General features: G+C 39.6%; 2 protein-coding genes across 5 annotated transcripts in view; both read left to right on the forward strand.

Annotated features, from left to right (window-relative positions):
• mrvi1 (murine retrovirus integration site 1 homolog) overlaps positions 1-18,593 on the forward strand; it is a 29,159-nt gene extending 10,566 nt beyond the window's left edge. For all 4 annotated transcript variants that reach the window (XM_019886635.1, XM_019886639.1, XM_019886638.1 and 1 more), the window contains 19 exons: positions 3,542-3,745; positions 4,974-5,080; positions 5,214-5,275; positions 5,607-5,780; positions 6,085-6,131; positions 6,283-6,324; positions 7,100-7,501; positions 7,600-7,678; positions 8,873-8,990; positions 9,096-9,126; positions 10,611-10,751; positions 11,470-11,601; positions 11,963-12,116; positions 12,245-12,294; positions 12,375-12,512; positions 13,599-13,663; positions 15,599-15,721; positions 16,083-16,214; positions 17,318-18,593. In XM_019886635.1, the coding sequence (XP_019742194.1) occupies positions 3,542-3,745; positions 4,974-5,080; positions 5,214-5,275; positions 5,607-5,780; positions 6,085-6,131; positions 6,283-6,324; positions 7,100-7,501; positions 7,600-7,678; positions 8,873-8,990; positions 9,096-9,126; positions 10,611-10,751; positions 11,470-11,601; positions 11,963-12,116; positions 12,245-12,294; positions 12,375-12,512; positions 13,599-13,663; positions 15,599-15,721; positions 16,083-16,214; positions 17,318-17,477 (2,361 nt within the window). In that variant the 3' untranslated portion in view covers positions 17,478-18,593. The remainder of the gene's footprint in view (positions 1-3,541; positions 3,746-4,973; positions 5,081-5,213; positions 5,276-5,606; positions 5,781-6,084; positions 6,132-6,282; positions 6,325-7,099; positions 7,502-7,599; positions 7,679-8,872; positions 8,991-9,095; positions 9,127-10,610; positions 10,752-11,469; positions 11,602-11,962; positions 12,117-12,244; positions 12,295-12,374; positions 12,513-13,598; positions 13,664-15,598; positions 15,722-16,082; positions 16,215-17,317) is intronic.
• Positions 18,594-21,973: 3,380 nt separating this feature from the next.
• Positions 21,974-25,681, forward strand: lyve1a (lymphatic vessel endothelial hyaluronic receptor 1a). Its single transcript, XM_019886642.1, has 6 exons — positions 21,974-22,135; positions 22,203-22,380; positions 22,459-22,598; positions 23,958-24,140; positions 24,227-24,299; positions 25,337-25,681. Exons 1-6 carry the CDS (start codon positions 22,051-22,053, stop codon positions 25,398-25,400), a joined length of 723 nt encoding a protein of 240 aa, XP_019742201.1. The 5' UTR covers positions 21,974-22,050; the 3' UTR covers positions 25,401-25,681.
• Positions 25,682-26,041: the final 360 nt, after the last annotated feature.

Consider the following 26,041-nt stretch of genomic DNA (forward strand, 5'->3'; position numbering starts at 1 on the left):
GGGGGTCTGTCTTATGTAACATCAGGATGAGGGGAACAAAGGTGACAATTCCCGCGTCTCTGTTCTTTGCTTGCTAAAAGCACTTTGGGTGATCTTATTGCACAAGAAAACAAGACTGCATTTGGACTGTGTATGCAGAGAAATGTTTGTACTGTCCCCTTGTCCCACAGGAAATAATCAAAGCGCTCATTTATCTCTGTCTCACGGTCATGTCTGCAGTGTGAAGCCTCCCTCATTCAGCGGTGGCTAAAATATGAAGTGTTTTATGTTTATGTCATGTTTTTATCTGCTTGGGAGGACAACTGCTGTCCAAATACACAACAAACACAAAAACTGACTTGCTGATGTCAAATGATTTGGAAGCTAAGTAAGACATTCTTTGTAGAACTAGCCTAAGGAAATGAAATTAAAATACCATTGCTGATTTATCATAGCCTTGTCCTTCTTGTGTTCCACTATGTCTTTCTATCCTATCCTCCTATCGCTCCTAAAAACTGATGAGAAGAAATTAAAAATGGTTCAACAATGGAAAATGGCCAAATGTTTTAAATAAATCCAAGTCAGGAGTTGTGGGATTTTTGCTGAAAGCAGGTTTAATCATCATTAAAATTTGGATCGTTCGAAATGATCCAAAACATTTAAGACCCCTCCATGCTGCCCAGCTACGGAAACATAAAATGGGTTATTTACTGATAAGCTTACCAGGCTAATTGCTTAGTTAGTTACCCGTATTAACTGAACAGCACATTTCTCCACCGTTTATTTCTTTTTTCTTCCCGGTGCTCCGGACACTTTCAGTCATTTTGGCATGTTTGCAAAGTTAGCTGGAAGAAGGGAGGGTGTGTGTGGGCTTTTTATTACCATTTGTAGTAATCTGAATTGGGTATCGATTTACATTTGAATCTATGCTAGCTTTTCCTTTTTCAAATGTAAAAGTAAGGTTTAGTCAAATGTTTCAGGCAGTTTTTTCCCCTTGATTTTTGTGGCTCCTTCTTGTGGCCACAGTGCCTTTAGCATTTGCCTTTGAGGTGTTTTCCAATGAACAAGTGGGCTCTGGTTTTGACCAGTCGGGATTTTGCATCTTGGACAAGTGGTGCAGTGCCTCAGCAGATCCAGAAGATGATGCTGTGGGGGGAAATTGGCTTCAGAAAGAGTGATGACATTGCAAAATAATTTTTGACAGGACTTGGTGTTACTGCGTTCCTGCCACTTCGCCGTGTCCCTTTTTCTGCTGTGTTGTGGAGGGGAGAAGAATAAATGTTAGCTACTTGTATAGTTTTAGATGATGTGAAGAAGAATATTGTTTTTGTCTGTGAATTAGTGTCCAGGTTTGTCAGGAAGGGTAGCGTCTTTTCCTGTATGTTGTCTGGATTTTAGGTGACAGGATAAAGTCTTGGATTAGTATTCTTGGTTCAGACACATTCTCATTTTGGTTTCCCACAAAAAAATGTGCAATGTTACACGACATGAGTTTTAAAAAAGATTCTGTAAGAAGTTCAAACGTGTTTTTTTTTTTTAACCAGTGTTGCTGTTTGTTTTTTGTTGTTTTTTTTTTCCTTCAGAAACTGTCACTGTTGCTCACTGCAAGGCCAACTTGTTTCCTCACCAGTGACTCACTTGGCTTTTTGTCCCAGCATGTTCCTGAAACATTTCATCCTGTTTGTGATGACAGGGAGCAGCAAGACAGCTCGCGCAGTGAAGCTGACTGAACATTTGTCAAATGTGTCTGAAAGAACCATGATTTTAATGTACTTGCCATCGACGCGCGTATTATGAGGCAAAGGCAAACGGAACCTAATGCAAATATTCCTGTACCAACTGATGTGGAGTACAGTGGCCTGGCACTGTGTAGGGATTTGCATATATTTGCTTCAAAGAGGGAAGCGAGTTCAAAAGAAGGTTTAAATTATCATTATTATCAAAACGTGGAACGTGTCAGATCACCTCCACCTGTATTATTATACTACATTTTGTGATTAAGTAACAATATGCAATGTATTTACCGAAACAACTGTTTAGAATTCCAAATGTTCAATGGACGCCTGTCTTGTTGTGTTGGTGCTAATGTGACTGTTGTGAGCAGTGGGAGACAAACAATTGTCATTAAAATTTATCATAAAATGTTTATTTCAAGACATTTTGTAAAATGTGTAGTTTGTGCCCATTTTCATTGGATTGACTTTTTTTTTATCTTAACCCTTTCAGGGACGGCAGTTACTGCAGTGGACAGCTTAGCATGTTATCAGGTTACAGGGTGCATGAAAGGGTTAAGGCCATGATTGCAGATTATGACCACTCCATATCTAGTTACCACAGTGGATTAAATATAGGCTAGCCCGGGAGCAAAATAAACCAATAACCCCTTACAGTACTTTACAATAGTGATGCTGATATTTTGAATGAATACGGCATCACAGGACGTCCTTTTACTCGTTATGCTCTTGCCTATGGCAATGAATGTTTTTCCCCGAGCAACCACTAAATTAATTGTTCTACTATACATACTATATTTTATGTATTACATTATATATTATGTATTCCATGATATAAAATCATTACTTCTTTCTAAATCGTTCCTGATTTTACCCCCTCAAAAAATGATAACACAGCTGCCGTTATGTAATTTCCCCCCTCTGTTACTGAATGTGTGATTCCCACACAGGATGTACGTATTAAATTGTGTATGTAAAAGCCCCTGTGTTTATTTTACAATGTCCCTCTGAAACTCATTGCCACAGTCAGCCTGTGGGAGTCACTCATATAAACCCAGATCCTTCTATTATTATTCTTTTTATTTTTCGAGAAGGAGGCAGCTCCACTGACGCTTGATGAATTCAATGTTTACAAGGGTACACTGTATTCATTTTGATTTAGCCTTAAGTCTGTTCACAGGCAAGTCTTTTGTATCTAATCAATTTAGTAACTGTTGCATGAAGTCCATTTCAGGATTTCTTTTTAAAGAAGTGCTCTTGTATCATGTTGAGCTGTGATTTCGCACACTGACGCGTCGCTGTGACACTCACAGTTCTCCTGCACATAATGCAGACGCTGCACAACCTGTAACCTGACAACATAATAAGCTGTCCACTGTAGTAACCACTGTCCCTGAAGGGGTTAAACTATTGATTATGGCGTAATTATTGTATCATTGGCAAAGTATTGCCAGAATATCAAAAAGCGAATTAATACGGTGAGCTGTCCTCAAATGCTTGTCACAATCTTTCAAAACGATAAAAATGATGACAACCATATGAATGGCTAGTCATGTGATATGATGGGGCTCTTATTAGGGATCCCACTTGAAGCCTCTTAGGCCTGTTGCCCTGTAGCATTCAATATGCTGTATTGTATAGTGCAATTTTTCTGGATTTATTTTTAATTGAACCCTGCAAAAGCATGGCCCGCCTGTCAAGGAATGGGTGGCTTGACATGAAGAGAGAAAGGAAATGGAGGATTTTGGAGACATAGACTCCCCTCGCTTTGCTTTCCAGCCACAACCAAATAAAATAAGAATGGGAGACCTTTTCAACTTTTTTTTCAGGTCGCGGAAGAGGCGAAGGACTCTCTGCAGGCATCTACCCAGCATAACACGAAGGAGTCCAGCAAACAGTCCACTGCTGAGGGCATCTTTTTTTTCCCCCTCACCCGCTCCCGGCCCTGTCTGCTCCCTGCCATGCCCACACTGCCTGAGGAAGAAGAGGACTCCCCCGAGGATCTGGACAGTTCTTCAAGCTCGCCCAGTACGGTGAGTATACAACACAGTGCCTTTCTATCAAGATGCACGTATTAGGCCATGTGAGTCATTAAAAGCTCCTCCAGAGTAATCAAATTGGCCATGGTGAGGAATCGCTCTCAGTGTTCCCACTCCAGGCTTCTTCCTCCAAAGAAAGTATGCTTTTGGGACTTTTTAAGCATTGACGAATCCCTTGTTGAGAAAATCCTAGTGTCCTCCTTGTTATAAGTGATGGAGGTGGTCATGCGTATACCTGTGTTTGTTTTGTTTCTTGCCAACAAAACTGAAAAATATTAAATCTTCACATATTCCAACAGGACAGGAAGATGTCATTGTTTACATTTTAAATGCAAAACCCGTTATTCGCTTCTTGAGATGTTAGTCAATTGTCAGTTTTTTTAGATACAGTACACACCATTTTCTTCCCTGCGATTTTTGCTTTGACTTGATTTTTGCTGTTATTTTGTGAAAGATGGCATGGATTAATGGCATTTCCATGCATTTCGATGGGGTAAGATGATTTGAGTGTGGACACGGAATGAAACAAACTTGCATCACAAGACACAACCGTCTTAAATTTGAATTACAAATCATAAAAATAGAAAGAATAACGATTATACTGCCTTCTAGGTTAACTACATTGTACAAATTGTTTTAACACAAACTATCTATAGACACAATTACCGAAAATTACTCCACAATCTAATCAGCAGGGCTTTTCTCATGAGTAAATGCATCTACTGTATCTACTCATCTGCACGTGACTTTTCTGCAATCCGTCACTATCATTTTTTTCATTCAAATCCAAACTGTAGGAATGAATTGCTCCTTGCATCTATAATGCCGGCATCCATGAAACAGAATATTTATGACCCTGACAAAAACGAACAAACCTGCAACACATCAGGTCTCACGTTGCAAAGATTTTGGACACCCAGCATTAATTTTCTCATCCACACAATTCTTTTCACAGATTTATTCATGCAAAATGCCAAAATGTATAAATGTCACTATTATTTTACCTTTCACTGACCTTTAGCAAAATTCTCCACATTCCCAAAGTATTGTTTTGTTTTTTTTGTCATTGCGATGGTAATGTTTCTCCATAGCCCCTTAATTAACGTCATAGTCATTTGAGTGATTGCAAATTCTGTATGTGTTTTTCATACACCCTGGATGACTTCCTCACAATGAGCTTTTTTTTTCTCAAATGTTGTCTATGTGGTGTTTTTTTGCACAGTGTGCACCTGCTGATAGCGGAGCTGTTGTCATGACTGGCCCCACTATCGTCTACCCACAGCAGGCCTCCATTGTCCAGCAAAATGGACGTCCTCTCGAGCAGGCCAAGTGAGCACAGTCAAAATCTGGTTCCATTGTATTACTCTGTCCAGTCACTTAAAGTGCAAATGTGAGTGTGAAAGTTTGACTGCCTCTGCAAGTGACCTGTGATTGACTTAATAATTTGTGTGCTATGTCATAGGCCACACAGCCCAAGAGCTCGTCTGGCCAGAAACTCCTCAGCAGGATCCATCACCACAGTTGGTAGATAAAATGCGCACACACACATATCAACACCTGCTCTTTTGAAGCAAAATACTGGTGGTTAGATAGATAGAGCGGTGTGATCATTTTAATGGGTATAGTTGTTCCCATTAAAATAAGTCCATAGATATTGGACAGTGACGGCTTTTTATAATTTTACTTTTATATCTTACCACAAGGGATCTGAAATACGGTCATTCTACAGAACATCTCAATTTTCAGTGGTTCAGAAGTGACATAAACTGGAAACATAAGCACAAATATGAATGCTTTGGATTAAAAAAAAAAGTTTGCATACTTCTGTACTTAACTGAATGTATGGATTTGTTAGACAGCGCAGGTCATGTGATCGACCTGGTCAAGGACAAACTGCCGGAGATGCAGCTCTCAGAAGAGGATCGCCAGAGGAATCTGGAGCTGCTGGAACAAGCCAAAAAGGTCAGCGACCGCTTCCTGATGCGACGGGGCCGCCGTTCTACCAGCAGCCTTTCTGACTCAACCACAGGTGACACAATCCATTGGTGATGGACTCTGTGTTCAATTCTATTCCATCCAATGTGTTCATTGTAAAATTTTATGTGCTGTCAGGTCCATGGGGCCTTGAACTCGTATTTTGTGAGGAGCGTTATGTAGAAATTATTGAAATTACTATTATGAAATTCTCTGAAACCAGGGATTTTCCAATACTTATATTTAAATTTCAAGATGCAGTTAATAGTGCAATTAATACATGAAATCCTTAAGACAAAATTACAATATAATTGAGTGACATTTCTGTTATTCGTTTTTTACTTTTTTTCTTCATTCAGTTGTGGGAGTGCCAGAGGTGCCTTGCACTCCACAGTCGATCAGTCAGGTAAATAGTCATTTTTCCTCTCTTTCCCTCGCTCCAATTCACCCCAAAGCTGTCTTTCGATTTTATCTGTGTTTCGAAGGTAGGCCAACACATACTGTACTGTATACCTTGCTGCTTGTAAAGTCATTGTCTATGTTGCCCTCTCCTGTAGCATCTGGACGTTGCCTCAGTGAGGGGACAAAAGGATGTAGAGGTCAGGTTTCCTTTTATTTACTTTATCGCTCAAACCAAACACAGGGGTGCCTTGAGATACACGCGACTCAGTTTACAGGTTTTTGAAGATGCCAGCCATCGTTCAGCAGACTTGAGAGCAAAAATTTTAGATACAAGCGCTATATGGTGGCAATGAATTAAATTCAACACACGTCACAACTCAACACACTTTGCCAGATAGTGAACAATTTTTCAAAAGAAAGGCTTCAAGTAGTTTCATGTCTCTCCCAATTGATGTTTCCTGTCAAACTACACTAAAATAAAGATAATTACACTTTGTACATTTTGTATAGTTTTCCATGGACTCTGTTTGCCTTTTTTTGTTAAATAGTTTTTGGGAAATTATGTCTCCTCCCCTTTAGTGCTTCTCCTGCTTTATTTGGGTCCCCAATTGCTTGCCCTCCACCACAACCAAACATGTTCTTATATGACATTATAACACAAATGCTGCAGCAACACAGCCACGCAGACAATGGAACAATGCACAGAGGCATCTATTTGTAAATAAATGACAAACTGGCTATTTATTTACATTCTGTTTAGTTACATTATTACTGTATGTTTTCTACAATACAAAAATACACTAGAAAAAAAATAGGGGGGGAGGGTGAAACAGCAAGGCAGCATGATATTACACTTCAGAAATGAAGTCATGTAGAAGAGGGTTGAAACTATGTTTTGTGCAGTTCTCTCAGTTAAGCATTTACGCACACCAATGGTCCTTGAATTCATGAAAATGTCATTGGCCTCCCCAGAGCGGCCGACTTGCAGTGGATTGGAAGCCCACAGAGAAGAGGAAAGTGTCTTCTGGGACCCTAACGCCCCGCTTTACCATTCCGAAGGAGAACTGTGAATCCAAAAGTCCCCCGGGATCCAATAAAAGTGAGGATGGAGGACGAAATTCCAACCAAGCCCCGGCTACAGGAGTCGCCAAGCCCGTCCCTCGACCGCCAACGCAACAGGCGCCGTGTACAGCAGAAATAAAGACCATTGGTGCCTTTCCACCGTTAATGAGGGCTGTTTCCTGGGATGCCATCGGGGGCATTAACTCCAGAAATGGAGCAGAAGACACAAGCTCAGACAAAGCTCGGGATAGCATTTTTAAACCGCCGGGGCTCAAAGAGCTCCCTGCACCCAAACTGTCCAAATTCAGAGAGGTAAAACATTGCTCTTGGGACTTCATGTACTGCAATTTTTTTCCCCACATTTACCAGTAAATGCATTAAGTTTGCATGTCTGTGTGACACATGCACAGGAGCACAAGCTGATGCGTAACCAAACCATTGTCGGCTCCAAGTTACCAGACTTGAGTGAAGCTGCTGAACAGGAAAAAGGTAAAAAGTACTTTCATAACAGAATTTTTCTGAGGGTGTGCACTTCCTCAATATCTGGGAAAATCTGATGATGCTGATGATGATGATAATAGTGTTTTTCCTTTGTTGGTCAGATGTTCTTTTCAGGTTTCCTAAGCAGATAATGTGATTGTTTAGACGCACAGAGTACCTGTGGCAGAAGAAAATGATCGTGGTCATGCACAAATGGGAGGGAATTTCTGATCATCAGAGTAAAATCTAAACAAAATTACCCACTAGGGCTGATGGTTGCAGTCCAATCGATTTCTGTGGGTAAAACAGTACAGTTTTGCTCTCAAGCTGTGAAGTCATGAGTGTCAAGGGTACAAATCTCTTGAGTTTTTGAATTGAGAGGAGGAGTTTCATTTAGTCAGGCTATCTTGAACAGTAAAAACCTCCGGGTATTTGCCACCATCGTGTGATCTGGAGTTAATGACAAATTTCCTGCAGATTGTCCCTATTTGTGGCAGGACTTTTTCCATCTACCTAAATTGCGAAAACGGTGAGGTTCACTGTTGTCATAGCACGCAGTTGTGAACTAGTTACACATTTGCTTAACTTTTAACATGTGAGGACAAATATTGTGTTAGTACATGGAACTTAAGATGGTTCTCAAAGATATACCGTAAATCTAATCCAATTTACCGTATTTTCTGCCCTCTAAGGTACACCTAAAAGCATTCACTTTTTTCCCCAAAAAAATTTGGTGTGCCTTATAACCTGATGCACCTTAAATATGGATCAATATTGTGATTTCTTGGATGTAGTCTTTTAAATGTTTTGTTACTGCTGCAGCAGTTGTGAAGGCTCTATAGAAATAAGGCTCGTATTGTATTGTATTTCCTTTAGCATAGTTCTATCTAGTGGATGCATAACACAAACGCAGCCACTACTGTAGCTTCTATTCTATGCGTATTATAATGTGGTGCACCTTATCTATGAAAACTGTTTTAAAATAGGCCATTCATTGAAGGTGCGTTTTATACTCCGAAGCGCCTTATAGTGCGGAAAATACAGTATCCATAAAGTCATTTGAGCACTTGCCGCTAAAAATGTTACTCTGCTTCTTTTTATCAGTGTGCTAAATTATCGTACATGTGAAATCAAACTGTGTATGAGAACAAGTATGGACCTTAAGCTGTATTTCAAGGATATCAAATACATTTTTGTACGCAGGACCTGCTTCCTCTCCAAACTCATCACCGAGGAGCGAGGAGACCAAATCGGACGCTATGCCAAACATCTCCGACATCATGCTGAGAAAACTCAAACTTCATCGCGGCCTTCCCGGCTGGTGCGTGTCTCAAAGCAACAGCTGCTCAATTGGATGTTTTTAATGTGCCTTTACCTGCATCTGTACTCCTTACCAAACCACCTGTTGTCTTTGATTTCATTCCAGTCCACCCCCACTCACCGAAAAAGAAGTTGAGGTTAGTAATCTTTCCATGTTTGCAACATAATTCACCTGAAAAAAGCGATGCAGAATTTTAAAAATGTTTTTACAGAGAGTCAGCCACAAATTTACAATTTCCATCATGAATAAGTCATGCTAGCCATCTAACAAGACATGAGACCATCCGCATTTGACAGCTGAGACTTTGCAGTTTTTGAAAGCTTTTCATTTCCTGCCTTGCCTCGCCAAATGACACCGAAGCAGAGTTGCAAAATTGCAAAAAAACGTTTTTCTGTCCCAGACTGCATTTCGGTGTCAGTTTGAGAAGCTTTATGTTTGAGAACTTCTTGTCTGTCATACTGTCATTCAACACGGAGTACAATTTGTGCTATATACAGCAAGTTTCTCCAAGCACGATCTGATATTGAAAAACCACTTCGCGCACTGGAACTCAGCATCAACAAATGCTCTATTCAGCGGGTGCATCGGAAAGTCTTAAAGTTTTACCCTTACCGATTTCAGGTTGCTCAGCATCCTAATCCTCTGCTTGAAGCGTTTGAACTGAGATAGCGTGTGTGTTTGAGCGATTTTAACACCTCTCAACCTAGCACTGAACTGCAATTGAGGAGTGCGCGGTGACAATTTTGAAACCCTGCTCCAAAGTCAGTTAATGAACGACGAGCAAGGGAATTTTTCCCAAACCCTAATAATGTTTGAATAAAAACTGCAAAGCCTTGGTTGTCAAATGCTGATCGCCTCACATCTCTCAGAATGAGTGATGAAATAAAAAAAAAAAAGAAAATGTGACACGACTGTTGGGTGACCCTGTACAAATGGAAAGCTTTGAAATTTTATTTCACAGTAATTGCCCTTCAACAATAGTTTTGCCTGTAAATGTTTCAAGAGTCCATTATTACTACTTTGACGTTCTCAAACAGTCGTGTAAGCACAAGTCTACATTCGGTCATAAAATGCAGATTTTTTTTTTTTTTTTTGCCAGATGCATCCCACGACTGACGAAAACCCGTTTTGTTACCATAGTAGTGAATTCCAGTTACAAACACAGCTGCTCGGATGTTGCGGCGTCACATTTTGTCAACAGGAAAGTGATTTTGTGGTCACGATCGGCCAAAAGCGACTCGGGGTGATTTCCTGTGGAGAAGATGCAAAATATGAGTGACGTTGTCTGGTTCGGGCAGTGGCCCGTCTGGTCGGTCCCACTGGGCTGTTTGTGCATCAGAACAGTCGAAGGTCATATGTTTCCTCCCAACCATGTCTATAGTGTGTTGGAAAATGTGCAGCTTGGCTTTGATGTCTTCACAGCACAAGGTGAAAAGTCAGAATCACAGCGGGTCCCCCGGGTTGCTTGCCTGCCACGCGATAACGTGAACATTTAATGCACACAGTCAACAATAACACGCAATATGGCTTTTACCGTGGGACACTTCCTTTGCTCTCCGCCTACTCAGTGTTTTATGGGGAATATGTGCTAGATAAATTTCTGTGCCTTCCTCCCGCCAGAATGCATTCGTCCAGCTGTCTTTGGCCTTTCGTAATGACAACTACACCCTTGAGACGCGCCTCAAACAGGCAGAGAGGGAGAGGAACCTGACAGAGGAAGATACACAGAAAGAACTCGAAGAATTCAAGGTTGCGCTGAAGGTTAGTCCTTGAAAAAAGAAATGCGTCAAAATAGTGTTTCCCACTTATGTTTTCACCATTAATATTTATACTGTCAAGTTAGTAATCCTGATATATAAGGTTAGGTAACTGGTTGAGTGAGTATAAACACTTAGTACAGCTCTTAAGTTTATTTTTCAGAGGTCTGTAATTCATTTGAGTGTTAATTTTTTCTGATGCCTTTTTACTTTAGTTCCCTATATTTAAAATCACATACCTACTTTTCCCTCTTTTGTGATGAGTTACTGGAAGTGTCGTGTATAATTGACTAAAGTACAAGAGTTGAATCAGTACTTCTGCTTCAACTATTTTTTACACATGCATTTATAATTTTATTTACCTACAGTGTGCGAGTACTTTTACTGTACACTGTTTTGCTGAAATGTTTTTTTTTTTTTTTTTGTTTTTTTTTTTTTTTTTGTTTTTTTTTTTTTTTTTGTTTTTTTTTTTTTTTTTGTTTTTTTTTTTTTTTTTGTTTTTTTTTTTTTTTTTGTTTTTTTTTTTTTTTTTGTTTTTTTTTTTTTTTTTGTTTTTTTTTTTTTTTTTGTTTTTTTTTTTTTTTTTGTTTTTTTTTTTTTTTTTGTTTTTTTTTTTTTTTTTGTTTTTTTTTTTTTTTTTGTTTTTTTTTTTTTTTTTGTTTTTTTTTTTTTTTTTGTTTTTTTTTTTTTTTTTGTTTTTTTTTTTTTTTTTCAACTTTCAGATGACTTCCCCACAGTGGCAGAATCTGGAGCAACGTGAGGCCTACCAGCGGCTCATTGATACGCTGGCAGTGCTGCACCGGTTGGCTACGCGCCTCTCAAGCAGATCCGAGATAGTCGGAGCGGTTCGACAAGTACTGTCACATTAACCTTTGTCTACTGCACACTCACTCCTCTCAACATTAGGTACACCTAATATGAAAGCTGACTCCAAAATTCTTCCTCAGTTTGTTTGACACACAGCAGAGTGCTGCATGACAGCAAACTGCATTCACGATAACAAAGCATTGTTAAATTAATACTCGGCATTATTAGCTTTGTAAAGGCAGACAAGTATTTCCATGCACAATATTCATACATCAACACGTGTCTTCACAAGTTAGTTTTTTGCCAAAATATATGCAACTATATAGCCGCTGTCATATCGACAGGAGCTCGATCTGAGGTGGGTAAAAATTGACCTTTGCCCCTAAAATGTTTTCCAATTTTCCACAGGAGAAACGCATGAGCAAGGCTACTGAGGTCATGATGCAATATGTTGAAAACCTCAAGAGGACTTATGAGAAAGACCACGCTGAGCTGACGGAGTTTAAAAAGCTTGCCAACCAAAATTCCAATCGCTGCTATGGAGGCTCCGTCGAAGCTGGAGGTCAGACAGAGGAATCCATAGCAAGTTAAATTTGTCCACTTTAGAGTCTATCGCATTTTATTCAATGGAAATTCCAAAATGCAATATATAGCGCTTCCAAATATAACACTGAATGTTTTGTCATCTAGATGATGGAGTTTCTCGGGCTTCAAGATCCATGTCGCTCACTCTCGGAAAGGTGGGCAACAATCTCAGTACAAAATTCTCATCCTTTTTTTTGTACTCAACATGAACAAGCTGATATCCTCTCTCACGAAGGCATTGCCCAGACGTAGAGTGAGTGTTGCTGTGGTGCCCAAGTTTAACCTCCTGAACATCCCGGGTCAGACGCCGCCCACCGCCACCGCCCAAAATGTGCCAACAGCTTCCACGCCTGGTGCAGCTCTTCCTGCCTTGGTGAGTCTTTCCTTTCCTGCGCTCAACCAAGTGGGACTCATCATACTATTTGCTTTGCCAGCGAGGACATAGCAAAAGACTTTCCTTTTTGTGGTTGTTAATTTGTTGGAAAAATGATGATCAGTTCAAGTTACAGGTGGAATATGGTTTCTTTCAAATATTTTGAGTGTGTGATAGTAAGATCATGAAACAACTGGCGCTAAAAAAAAAAATACTACCACAAGCCTCAGACATGACAGGGCAAAGAACATTTAAATTGTGGTCACAAAACAGGTATAACATTGCACAAAATAAAACTTAAGACGTGATGTCTCTTACCTACCTGTTTCTGTTCCCAGAAAATGTGTGCTCGATTTGCTTATGCAACTGTGGTTTAACGATACTACAGCTAATTCATGGCCACAAGTTAATAATTTGGTATATACTGTACCACAGTTTATAAATAAAAATACCCCTGTCATGAGTGGTGCTCTGGACAGTTCAACACCAAAGAAACAAAATTACCACTTGTGTCAGAAAACGATTGATCACAGTTCTATACATGTAAATTAAAAATCTGGAAAATGTAAGGCACAATACTTTGATCTCTCAAGTCCATTTAAAAAAACATCATTAGCCTAATAAGATTATTGCGCAATATTTGCAGAGCAATAGGTAAAGAAGAAAAATATTTTTCGCAAGCATGGTGGTGTTTTATTATTGACGTGATGGTAAGTTAAGAAAGACTTGGGCAATTATACTATTAGGCTAACAATATGTCACTCAAGGTCTTTATATTATCCCATGGTAACTTCGGGAAGAGCTCACGATGCCCAACCTGACTGAGAAAGGACTGGGAAATTCACCACAGTTAGACAAAATCAGACAGACACACACTTGGCGGCATGAATCCAAAACAACACACACAATCATTTTTGTGTGTTTTATGACCCCTTCTGAGTCCTCCCACTGGAAAACCACTGGCTTAAACATTTCTGTTTATTTTGACGGATGAACATCTGCATTGGCCATCGAGAAATTTGAAATTGTGTCAAATTGAGATTACAGGATGTTTTAATAATTTCATGACTACTCCCATCCTGGCAGAGTGAAGCGAGTGATGTGAAAGGAAACTCCTCACCAGAGTCGACACAACAGGCGACAACAGAATGGTAAGTTTTTTTGTTACACTTTTACACACACACACACACACACACACCAGTTGATTCCTGAGGTCACTGATCATTCTTTCAAACAATGGCTCAAAAATGCCTGAAAAAGCATTTTATGTGGCACTGGGAACTTTTATCTTGTTTGTGTGACCTAGAGGATGTGTTAGAGTGCGGCAAAGCTTGAGAAATGTGGAAATGGAAGAATATCATCAAATGTCACTGAAGTTGCTCTCCAGGCTCATAATCTAACCACAAGCTTTTGGCCAAGTGCAGACTCAGTGCTAGAGTCGTATCCTGGTTACGGAGAGAGCCCAGTGTTGTGCCAAAGACAGAGAAGAGGAATAACAAACAACTTGCTTCCAGCATTTTTTCGCTCTATGGGCCTAATTTACTCGTAATTTACCCTGCGCAATGTGATTAGTCGAATGGAAACTGATCTGGCGTCAAATGAGTCATCTAAAGGCAGGTGCATGGACAGCACTTTTTTTTTTGAAATCTCAGAAAACAAAATATTGCAACATATTGCCTACTCGACAGAGTTTTGGAGTTTCCGAATGTTCTAATCTCAGGGATGGCTTGGAGTCAGTCACAAGATGGAGTCATGCCATATCACCTAAGACAAAATTCCTCTTAACTTTCCCTTGCATCTGGGTAATTTCTGTACACTGTGACAATTGGTACTGGCATCTCACCGAGCCATTTGCAGCAATTGTTTGACATGGCCTTTAATCCATCTGCACCTAACTATCCAGCTCAGTGATTCTCAACCTTTATTGAGCCAAGGTACACATTTTGAACAAAAATGTCACGTATGTGGATACACGTCAATTATATAATATCTGCCATTTAATAAAAGATTAATTTGTTCCGCCTCTGTAAAATGCTGGCAGAGATAGATAAACGAAAATACATTAGATGTTATAAATAAAAAAAATTTCGGTCAGTCAAATGACATTTGAGAATTTCCCATGACATACAAGCGCTATTACACTAATGTGCCCCAACAGTGGCACACTGGTTGAGAATCACTGACCCTTAATTTTTGCTACTTGCGGGCTGGCCCTGTCCTTATACCCCAAATTGTGGCGGTCCACTGTACACAAATGTATTTTGTAGCAATATTTATATTTTGTCTTCATTTGCATATGTTGGTAGGATAGTACAGTATTTGGGGTAATTCACAAGTACAATACAATACATCTTTATTTCGATAGCGTTTTCACATCAGCTACAGGTGTAACAAAGCCCTTTTCAGAACATCCACAAAAAAGCAATGGGAACGAATATTCCTACTGCACATACGCCTTGCTGTTACTTTAATATTATGCAGCTTGGATTAAGTTACGAACTCCCTTTTTTAACAGGTATTTAGTTAACTGTACATGCTTTTTAAAAGTAACCATCCCAATCCTCTATAGTTGTAAGAAAGAAAAGCAGAATGCAAGTGTGCAGTCAGTGAATGAGGCACTCCATCATGACCAACAGCCTCTCGAAATATCTACATTCTCTCCTTTATTGTCACCAGTTAACTGTCTATACGGGAATCGGCTTCATCCTTGACAATTGCACAATGTTTTTGTGGTTCATCAAAATACAGTCCAGTATTATTGTATGTGGAGCCTCACAATCAGATAAGGGGCACGGATAGATGTGCAGTGCGCAACCGATTGGTGTGCGGTGAAAAGTTGTGGACTCTCTAGTATGTGACGGGCCTTAGTACATCTCATGCAAAGCATCCACTGAATAGTGAACGCAGTATTTAGTGCACGCTTTTTGGGATCTTAGTAAATCAGGCCTTTTGTGTTTTGTCTGTTTTTTCTTTGGGAGTGCCAGTGTTGCAGTTAATCAGGTTTATGTTGTGATTGACGCACTTTCAAAATGATTGCCGCGATGTAGCCGAGGCCTAACTGTGCTTTCCTATGCAAAACAATGCAGTGGAAAGAGCGCGTCGGAGCAGGAAGGAGAGCCGGCCAAGCCCGCTGTCAACTTGGAGGAGATCAGAGCGGAAATCAGGGCAGAGCTCAAGGCAAAGATTGAGGAAGTGGCGTACAATAAAGGGTGAGGCCTCCTCTCTATGCACATGCAACTTCTGTGATAAATAAACACACCAGAGCCATTATGGCTGGTCATCCCAAACCAACACAACAATTAAGATTAAATTTACGTGGTAAGATATCATCCTTTTTTTTTTTTTTTTTTTAATGATACCGTGTAACCTGTGAGGACAAACGGTTCATTCCAGAATGTTAATGAGACTTTTTTTTCCTCCATAGGAAATAATAGATATACTTTCCAAGGTCCGTCAGTGGCCACTATAAAACCTGTCTTAACTGTCCATTTTTTTTTCCTGTAACATTGTACTTCTGTGGGGGTGTTTGAACTTGCTGATTAATGGGATTATATAATATGTTCACTGCAGCTACCAAGAAGGGCTAAAGCAAAATAAAGCAATCCAGGAGGAAAAGCATGAAGAGGAGAATGAAGCTGCAGAAAAGTTGCTGGACTCAAAGATAAGGGATGAAGAAAGTGGAAAGAAAATCAAAGCAAGCCGGTATGGCACACAGCACAACACAGTACCTTTAAAGATGGCATATACAGTACACAAAATCACCCATGTGTAAATGAGAACCGATTTCATTTCTGACACAATATCATGGCTCACTTTAATTGCTTGTAAATATCCATAAATATCACATTATGCTGCTCCAGAAATTTAGTATTTTGGTATGTTTGCAATTAATATTTTGTTTGTAGTATTTTTGCAATTTTAAACATTAGCCTAAATTCCATGTGCAATTACTGAGTAAATTCTGTGCTGACTGTTGTTCTCATTCTTTGTTCACACTATTTACAATTGTGTACTTGTTACTCTAAGTAAAGATTTGTCTTGATTGAACTGAAGGGAATTAAAAGATGAGGTCCATTCATTTTGATGTCACCTGATGTCCAGGACTGTTGGGAAACCTTGCACTAAAACACGGGAGTTCCTGACATGATCTGCAAATAACAAAAGAAAATGATGTCGACTTTCGGCCATTTAATAGAGAAAAGTGAAAATGAATCCCTCAACTGTTGGGCAATCTATCCCAAACACACCAAGGGCCAGAAGGGAAAAATGCAATTTTACAGGGAGTCAGTTTCCAGAAATGTGACAGCAAAAGTACAACAACAACAAAAAAAACACAACAGGACTGTCAGGAAACTTTTCACAAACGCACAAACATTTTGCAAGGGTGCCTATTTCCTGCGATTTGACAGGGAATTTGCTGATACTAAAAAAACAAGCCTCCAAGACAACATCAAGATGATGGTACCCAGGGATATCCTGCTTAGTGCCTCATGCAACAGTAGCACAGCTAGAAGAAGGAGCCAGATGGACTGTCATGAGAAGACAAGCTGATGCATGGGGTGTACCACTACCAAATTGAAGAAGTGCAAGCTTTGTAAAACAACCTCAGAGCTTGTGCAGTACATCACACCAGGGACTAGATGGCAGATACCTCCGATGGTGGTTGAGAACAGCCAAGCCAAGATCCCGTGGGACTTGAACTCATACTTTTGTCTGTTTTGTTATATCTGTGCCTGTCGCAAAATCACACATTTGTAACTTAGTAAAAAAAAAACATTTTTGGGGTATTTTTTTCTTCTCCACAGGAGGATGGAGGAGATCCTACTTCTTCTGAGTCGCATTCGCCCCAAGATTTCTTGGAGCAAACGGCTTCTCTGGATGGCGCTGATGGTTTTTCTGGTGATGTGTCTCGTTATCAGCATTTTCACATTCTTCTCTGGGTACAACAAGCGCGATGACACATAAGAGCATAAGCACTTTAATAAGAACCAAAGAATTGCTTCACAGACACTCACGTCTCAGTCAATTTACTCCATAGTGGAATATAGCTGAATGCAGTTAACAAAGAGTTTTCAGCAGCCTTATGTATAAAGTTTGTTACAGTTACTACTTGTTCACTTCTACTGAGGGACCAATTACAATTGTGGTACATGTTAAGATGATAAAAATGGCACTTTGGATATCAAGTGCTGGCGTAAAATGTATCTTACACATTAATCTGCAACCATGTAAAAGTATAACGTATTTCTCAGGTCCAATAGATTTTTTTTTCTTTTGAATGACCTTGAGTACCAGCTGATACATAGAAGATATGGAATATGTATGTTATGGTTATTTATATAAAGTGTATTTAAATATGTTCAATTCTGAAACATTGTGAAAAATAAAATCAAGTTACTGCTGTTCTATTTGGCAAGATATTTGCACATTTGGATTATTTTGTAGGTTTTTAAAAATCGGGATCTGTCTGGTTTCTTGCTCAAATCTGTACTAAAATTGAGCCACTAAGAATGAGAGTGGGCCAACTCCATTTTTGTCATTTAGCAATAAAACTGATTTCTATTTTGACAGTTTATCAATCGAACTTCACTTTTGTTGCACAATGAATCAGGGAAGGCAATGAATGAAATAATGTAATACCCTATACAGATTTTAAAAAAATGAAACTAAACCTTGATTTAGATCAGTATTCAATCTGAAAGTGATGCCTTTTCTGTATTCTGTTCTGTACTTCAATTAAAAATTGCAAACATGGACTTAGCCCAGTCTACAACGTAGTTCGCAGTGGCTCAATTACAAATTGTCTTCACATTTAATAATGTTCGGATATTGCAAGCATTTTTTTGCCAACCGCCTTTTGTTAAACAAACCATTTGTATTGATCTTGATAGTTGTGCATTTGTTATTATATGACGAGGCCATTTTGCATATACTGTATATTCACAGTCAGAATGGCTTTCAGAGAAAAAACAAATACAACGTGAAAATGAGTTTGACACCCCATAAGTGGTCAAATTCGGAGTTCAACCCCAACTTTGTGCGGGTCATTCCTTCAACGTATGTGACATTACAAAAGACTTCTATCGAGCACATTCTAACATAAACCCACTTATGACTACAAAGCACTTAATTCCAGCTGTAGCTATAAAATGCTACAACGTGACAGCGTCCCTCTGTGTCTGTCAATTGTGTACAAAGCACAAGTAGTTTTGCTTTATTTTAGTTTTCTTAATGATGGTTATTATTATACGTATATGACATTCAGGAATGTTAAAATGTTACTTAAAATATTACCCGTATAGTGGTGCCTTGAGATACAAGTATTTGAATTCATTCTGTGACCACCCTTATAACTCAAAACACTTGCGTCTCGAATAATCTTTCCCCATTGAAATGAATGGAAATTACATTTTCATCTTCCCTAAAAGAACACAACAAAACAGTTTTTGATGATCAGATATTAAGAGCTGATATGGGCCAGTTAAAGCTGTCAGTCAATCGGTCGGGCCCTTGTAATATTGTTTTTCGCAGAGGATAAAGAATACATGCCTATTCGCTTTGTAAAATTGTATGTCGACGTGTGTTGCTGTACAGCTTGTGTTCCAGTACCTGTTGCTTCAAGGGTTATTATAACACCTCTACTATTAATGCTATTCGTTAGGATGTCTGTCATATTTAGCATTGCTTGTTAGCATCAAGCTAAGCTGATTTTCCTGAGGCAAAGCTATGTGGTTTTAAATACGGAGTTGTGGTCACTTGTATTTCAAGGCACTACTGCACTGAATGAAGGTTTTATGACAGTGATAGATCTAAGCCTTAACAAATGATGTTACTTTCCATTATTTTTAATGGTCAAAATGCTTCGAAATTAGGACAATTTAAAAGTCAGTCAGGAAGGGCTTGTTTTAGACTTTGCAGGTTCCATTGTGGTTTGCAGAGTGCAATACGTTTTGCAATCAATTAGTCATTTGTGCCATTTTGGATTGTGTCCTGAAAATGTTGCACACTGTTTATTTTTGACTGTCTTTACACGTGTGCCTATTTGTGGTGTCAACTCCTTGCAGGGATTTGCTCTGCCACTTCACCTTGAAATAAAGGTTTGTCAAATCGATCAATTACACCGTCCGTTTTATTGAGAAATGTGATTATGATGTGAATAGAATGCTTGCAGCTCACACACACATGGTGTATTGTTAGTGGAATAAGCAGGCAAGCAGCTGGGGCTGCAGGATGTTATTGTGCTTAGCCATGAAATCGTGCTCCAGATAACATTCTGTAAAATGGCAGGGTCAGTTGATGAATTCATGCTACAAACAATACAAAAATCAGGACTGTCAGCGAAAGTAAGACGAGACAGGAGGGGCAAAGTGGAGGGCATATGAGGACATGTATACTGTAAATCTTGATTTAAAAATCCTGGAATAAACATATTTGGGTGAAAATCGCATAAACTTGTCATCGGAGGTCCAAGCTAAGAGCTTGTTAAGTTTAACCTCAAGAGTATATTTTATTTTACTTCAAAGATTTCCCCTCCCTCTGAAATTGTATTATCACTTTGCAGCGAGACGAAGCAAGATACTGTATCTGTGGATGCAGCGGGGTGCCAATTGCATGACAGGCAGATGAGACCTGCCAGGAAAAAAAATCACAGTAATGTCATGGTTTGCTAACAATGCTTCTTCAAGCTTTGTGAGCACATTTCTTTCTAGAAAATGTCTGTGCAGGTATCAATTAGGTGTGCACCGATCGATCTTCCGGGATTGGTATCGGCGCAGATTTTTTTTCATTGTGGAGATCGGTGATCCGCCGATCCCTTGAAATAAGACCGATCTTGTCCACCGTTCTCAACTCCCTCCCCAGTGTTATGAAGAAGTCGACCACTGTCCTCTTCTGCTTTGAGATGACGAAAAGGCTTCTCATTTTTACTCAGACAACTACTTCATGTACAGATAGTATTTATTTAATATTTAAATAAAAAATAAAAGACAGTTTTATGCTTCCTTATATTTAGTCCCGATCTTGGAACTACTGTTACTTTTAACTTAGCTTCCATGGTGTTTGACGACAAATAAAGTGGGGGGAAAAAAAACTCACTGGGTGACCTGAGTAGAAAATGTTGCTGGTGAAGGATCGACCACAAGAGTTCTGTGCCTGCGTCATTTCCCGTGTTGCCGTGACATGCGGGGAGGTGTTTTTGTGGAAGCAGGATCATGGGAGGATCCTGAGATCACGGGCATGTTCATGGACTTTGGAAAGCTCCCACGGGAGGAAATCATTTGGACCATACGCATAATGTCAAGTGTCAGTCACACTGAATGTGTTATTGTGGGACAGTCTGTGAAACCTCATGTATTTTTCATGAGTACTGTTGCACGTGCCCTAGATTTGTGTTTTTAACTGCTTTACTGGAATGTTACAGCAGTCAGGATTGAAGCAACCAGTCCCGTATTGTTCACTGCCTGGGAGCAGTGTCGTTCGCAGAAAACTATTTTGTCTGCCTCTCTGCATAGCTTCTGTTTGCGATGTTAATTTCCTTTGTTATTTGGTTTCGGGCGAGTTTGTACAGTGCCCGATCTTCACTTCTGAAGGCAGCCTCTTTCGCTTTTCGAAGTTGCCTGAGTTTGGCAGTGAACCATGGCTTGTTATTGTTGAAGGAGCGGAAAGACTTTGTTGGTACACACATGTTCTCACAGAAACTGATGTATGATGTTACAGTGTCTTGTGTATTCGTCCAGGCTGCCAGTTTGAAGTTTCAAAGACGCCCCAGTCAGTGCAGTCCGATCATTCTTGCAATGCCAGCTTTGCTTCATCGATCCACCTCTCTGTCACAGTCTTGACAACCGGTTATACACATTTGAGAGTATTTAGGGATGAAGTGTATTAAACAGTGGTCAGAAAAGCCCAGTGGTGCATGGGCAGCAGATCGGTTTGAATCTTTAAACGTGGTATAGCAATCACCGTGTTGCTTATGTATGGCAAGTTCATGGTTAAGTTGTGCTCGATTAACCCTTTCAGGGACAGTGGTTACTACAGTGGACAGCTTATCAGGTTATCAGGTTACAGGGTGCATTAAAAGGGTTCAAATCACCCAAAACGGTAAGGGGTGACTCTGGATGCTTTAGCTCGAGTTTGTTTACTTGGTCAGCCAGCGTTTGTAGCACTGTGTTCACATTAGCTTGCGTTGGGATGTAAACACCCGTGAGTATGAAGGAGGAGAACTCACGTGGTGAGCAGAATGGCTTCCAGTTGAGAAACAGCGACTCCAAGTCCAGGCTGCAGCGTGCGTTGAGCTTCTTTTGCCTGCTGTTGAATTTCAGTGTCCTTTCAATATGTTTTATCTGCTGGTCTCGTGGGCCTTACGCTCAATCCTTTGACCTGACTTCCCACTTCCCCTTCCTTTCCGTTCTGGCAATGGGCAAAGAGTCCACACAGCCCAATGAGAGCAAATCTCCTCTATTTAACCCTGACGATTTGGCTGGGACTCACACAGAGTGCTCAACACTGTACACGCATTCATTCGTCTCAACCGCCAGAAGCCATGAAGAGCGTTTTGCTTTCTGTCGCTGTAGCGCTGTCGATCACGACGGCCTTCTCTCAGGAGACAGTCACAATCAACCTGAGAGGTAAAGCTTTTCCTATTTCATACGGTCTTTGCGCTTCCAAAAGTGACATTGCGTATGCTGTTGACAGTTTTTCCGGCAAAGAGCATTGCCGGAGTGATCCAACTCAGCTTTCTGAATGACCAAAACCAGCCCGAGTACGGCTTCAATGTCACCGAAGCGCGAGACATTTGCACTAATCTTGGACTCAACCTCGCCTCCAAAGACCAAGTCACCGAAGCCCTCAATAGGGGTTTCGAAACATGCAGGTCAGACCAAAACACACACATAGTGAAATTTAACCAAGAAAAATGCATATTCTTTCAGGATTCTTTTTTTTACTTCAGGTTTGGCTGGATTGATGAGCATTATGCAGTCGTCCCCCGCATCAAGGCGCTTGCGATCTGCGGGCAAAACCAGACCGGCTTGGTCTCGTGGCGAGCTGCACTGGACAAAAAGTTTGATGTCTTTTGCTTTAACCAATCAGGTAGGATTTATTTGTTATTTAAGAGTGCACAGAGCATCGTTTAACATCATAAAAATAAGAATCCAGCATCATGAAGGGCTTTAATATGGATTATTTTAATTTTACAATTACCTGCGGGTCAAGATCAGGGGATGTGGTTAATATTTGTCAGTTGCGGGCATGAGAAGCTCTTTGAAACTTTTTGTGCTTAAGGGGTATATAAATAAATGTGACTTGACTTAAAATATTCACATGCTTTCCCATTTGATGTTTATTATTGTGGTTGTTTGACACAAAAATGTCAGTTTTTTTTTTTTGGTAATGTTAACTGCTCCCATGCAGTTGTATTTTCTATGTTCAACAAAAAAAAAAGGCTTAAAGAGATGCCACATGTAACTGGTTGACAACTAAAATTCATATTAAAGTAAAAGTAAAGTAAAATAATACTTCCAAGTCAACAGACTTGGAAGTATTATTTTATTATCAGCCAGTTCTATTCCAGGGTATGCTTTTTTTTTTCTTTTCAGATTATTTTGCAATTTTTTTCTATGCGTATAATACAATAAATATAGTTGTGCAGACAAGAATAGACAAAAAAAAAATATTGGTGAAACTGCCCTGCTTTAAATGACGTTATTAAGACTTTAGTAACCAAAACATTCAAATCAGTTCTCTGTATGAGGCAGCACAACAATGCAAATTGCAACCACAAGAATAAACATGTTGTTAAACAGTTGCAGCAAAATGGAACATCGCTTTCTTTTTCAGGGCAGAGTTGTCGAAACACACGTGCTATTTTTTTTCATTTCATTTTTTCAAACACCCAAAATTGAACCAAATACTGAATACATTTCTTAACAATGTAATTTCAGAAGTAGAATTGTATGAGCAGCTCAACTGAGGATGGACGCAATCGGATCGCTGCCCAAGCATCGTAGTTTTATTGAACTTTTAAGTTCAATGCATTCAACTTTCAAGGAATGTTTGTTTTTGAATAATTGTTTAGCTGCAGTTTTATTTCACTTTTATGTGCAACGCAATTTAATTTTATTTCCTATACTCAGTGCCAATGTTCATACGGTGATCTAAAATAATAAATTTACATTTTCGGCAATACGATTCCTGTCTCGCTTTTTAGGTGGTTTAGGCAGTACATTTTGGGCAAATTTTGACTGACTTAGATCATTTTAGGAAGTTGTCCCTATATAAATTTGAACCTTAATATCACGTGCAATACTGATTTGTTTTGCTAATTCAAAACTAAAATCATATGTATTACCGCATCTCTATCATTTGACAACCATAACAAAAGTCTGAACATTACTATCGTGATATGTACTTTATGTAATACATCTCTCCTTGTATTTTTGCCATATACAGATTACACAGCTCAACCCGAGGAAGAAATGACGACCATGATTTCCAAGTTCGCTGATGCCCCAGGTCCTACCGCCTCTCTCTTTATTTTCAATCTTTCTTTGACCTCCGACCTCACATTGCTGGACAGTCTAGATGGGGCACAGCTCGCCCGTTTAGCCGGCGGTGAACAGAGCTCTGGGAAAGGTTTGTCACTTGTGTCCATTACACAAAACTCATGATTGTTAAGTCCCGCATGGGACCAATGTACCTGTCATGTGTCATTGTTCCAGGAAAAGTGGTGCTCATCACCTCCGCATGTGCTGTTCTCCTCGTTGCCATAGCCGTCCTTGCATACATGAAAGTGTAAGTTGCCTTATCATCGGGCAATCATTTTTCAGCTTAGTCTCTAGAAGTACTAAATAGCGGAAGTCCACAAGTAATTGACTCAACCAACTAAAAGAGTTTGTGATTGTCCATAGAAGCCACAAAATGGTGATCACTACTTTAATCTAAACCAGGGGTGTCAAACTCATTTCACATTGTGGGCCACATACGGACTCGGTAGATGTCAAGTGGGCCGGACCATTAACATTATACCATACTCTGCTAGAAATAACCAAAATATCATGACTTTCCTTTGTTTTGGTATAAAGAAGCATTGGCGCATTGATACCGTCTGATGTGTTGCGTCTGTCTCAGAGTCAGACTGAGACTGCTGTTTTCTTCTTTGATCAAAACAATGTTGTCTTCTACTCTGATGAAAACAGTATCCCCCTAGTGGATAATCCATGAAGTGCAGCTTATGAAAAATATTCATTCCATGTCTTTAATGTATTTTTTCACTTTTAAATTATCCTGCGGGCCTGATCGAACCTCCTTGGGGGCCGTTTTCGGCCCGCGGGCCGTATGTTTGAAACCCCTGATCTAACCGAAGGTCTTCAATCCACTTCAGTAGACTACGTTTAACTGCATTGTCTTTGTCAAATCAAGAGATACATAACTTAAATTGAGTGACATCTTGTGAAGCCTGCCGATGCCAGACACTGATACTTCAGTAAAAAAATTCAGACATCAAGTCAGTAGTTGGCATTAAAGCGCAGCAGTTTGACACAAAAAGAAAGAAGGAAAGAAAGAAAGCTTTGTTCAAAATTAGCTGTCATTGTTTTAAAATTTCTGTACCAAAAGCATGAGGAATATCTCAGCATCGGTGAGTACTTGGGCATTTTGGTACCACATGTAGAGCTTTGCCGCCATCTTGGTGTTTCATTAAATACACTACATGTTGAATAGTGTTGCATCTGTAGGCTTATAAACCTGTTTCAGTTTTCAGTTACTATAATACAATGACTGTATTTGCTATTGGTATCAGGCATTCAATGTGACGGTGTATTTCTGAACAGGAAAAGGCGCTTCCAGAGAGCTGACGTGACTCAGGAGCGTGGAGACATCGTCATTGCAAGTTAAAATGATCACTTACAAGATATAACCTCTCTGATTTCATCTTTAATGTGTTAGAGTGACACACATCTGATTTTGCACCGTGCATATTGTTTTATGTCTATTGTTAAAGGCAGCAGCTTTTTGGAAGGATGTACAGTAAATAGGTAGCCTCTCCATAACAATCACAATACTTGTTTGCATCAGTTTGATATTGCAAGTAAATATGAGTAAATGAGACTTTAAAGACATCGTTTGTGTGTAATCACATTGGTACAAACTAAAATTCTTGGCAAAAGCTTCCGCAACAGCTTTCTTGTGTTTTGTGTAAACGGCTCTCACACATACCCCCATCACACAAAACAGTCTGTAGTGCAAATGTTTATACAGTGTGGCTTTATGTGAAGATGGAGTGTTTGCCCTTGCTATCGTGGTTCTTTACGCCTATGATGAAATTAATCATACAAGACATTTTCCCTCTTGTCTGCTTGGTGAATAGTTCCTATTCAAGGTTGCATTCTGTTACAGCACATTTGGTTTCTCTCCTACACACTCTCAAAGTCAAGAACAATAATGTACTGTTAATCCTAAGGGTCCAATATGAGACGCTGTTGTAAATTTAATACTACATACCTAAATTACCCAAATACCGAAATGCTCTCATACAC

The sequence above is a fragment of the Hippocampus comes genome, unplaced genomic scaffold (assembly GCF_001891065.2).
Source record: "Hippocampus comes isolate QL1 unplaced genomic scaffold, H_comes_QL1_v1.1 scaffold261, whole genome shotgun sequence".
Lineage (NCBI taxonomy): Eukaryota > Metazoa > Chordata > Actinopteri > Syngnathiformes > Syngnathidae > Hippocampus > Hippocampus comes.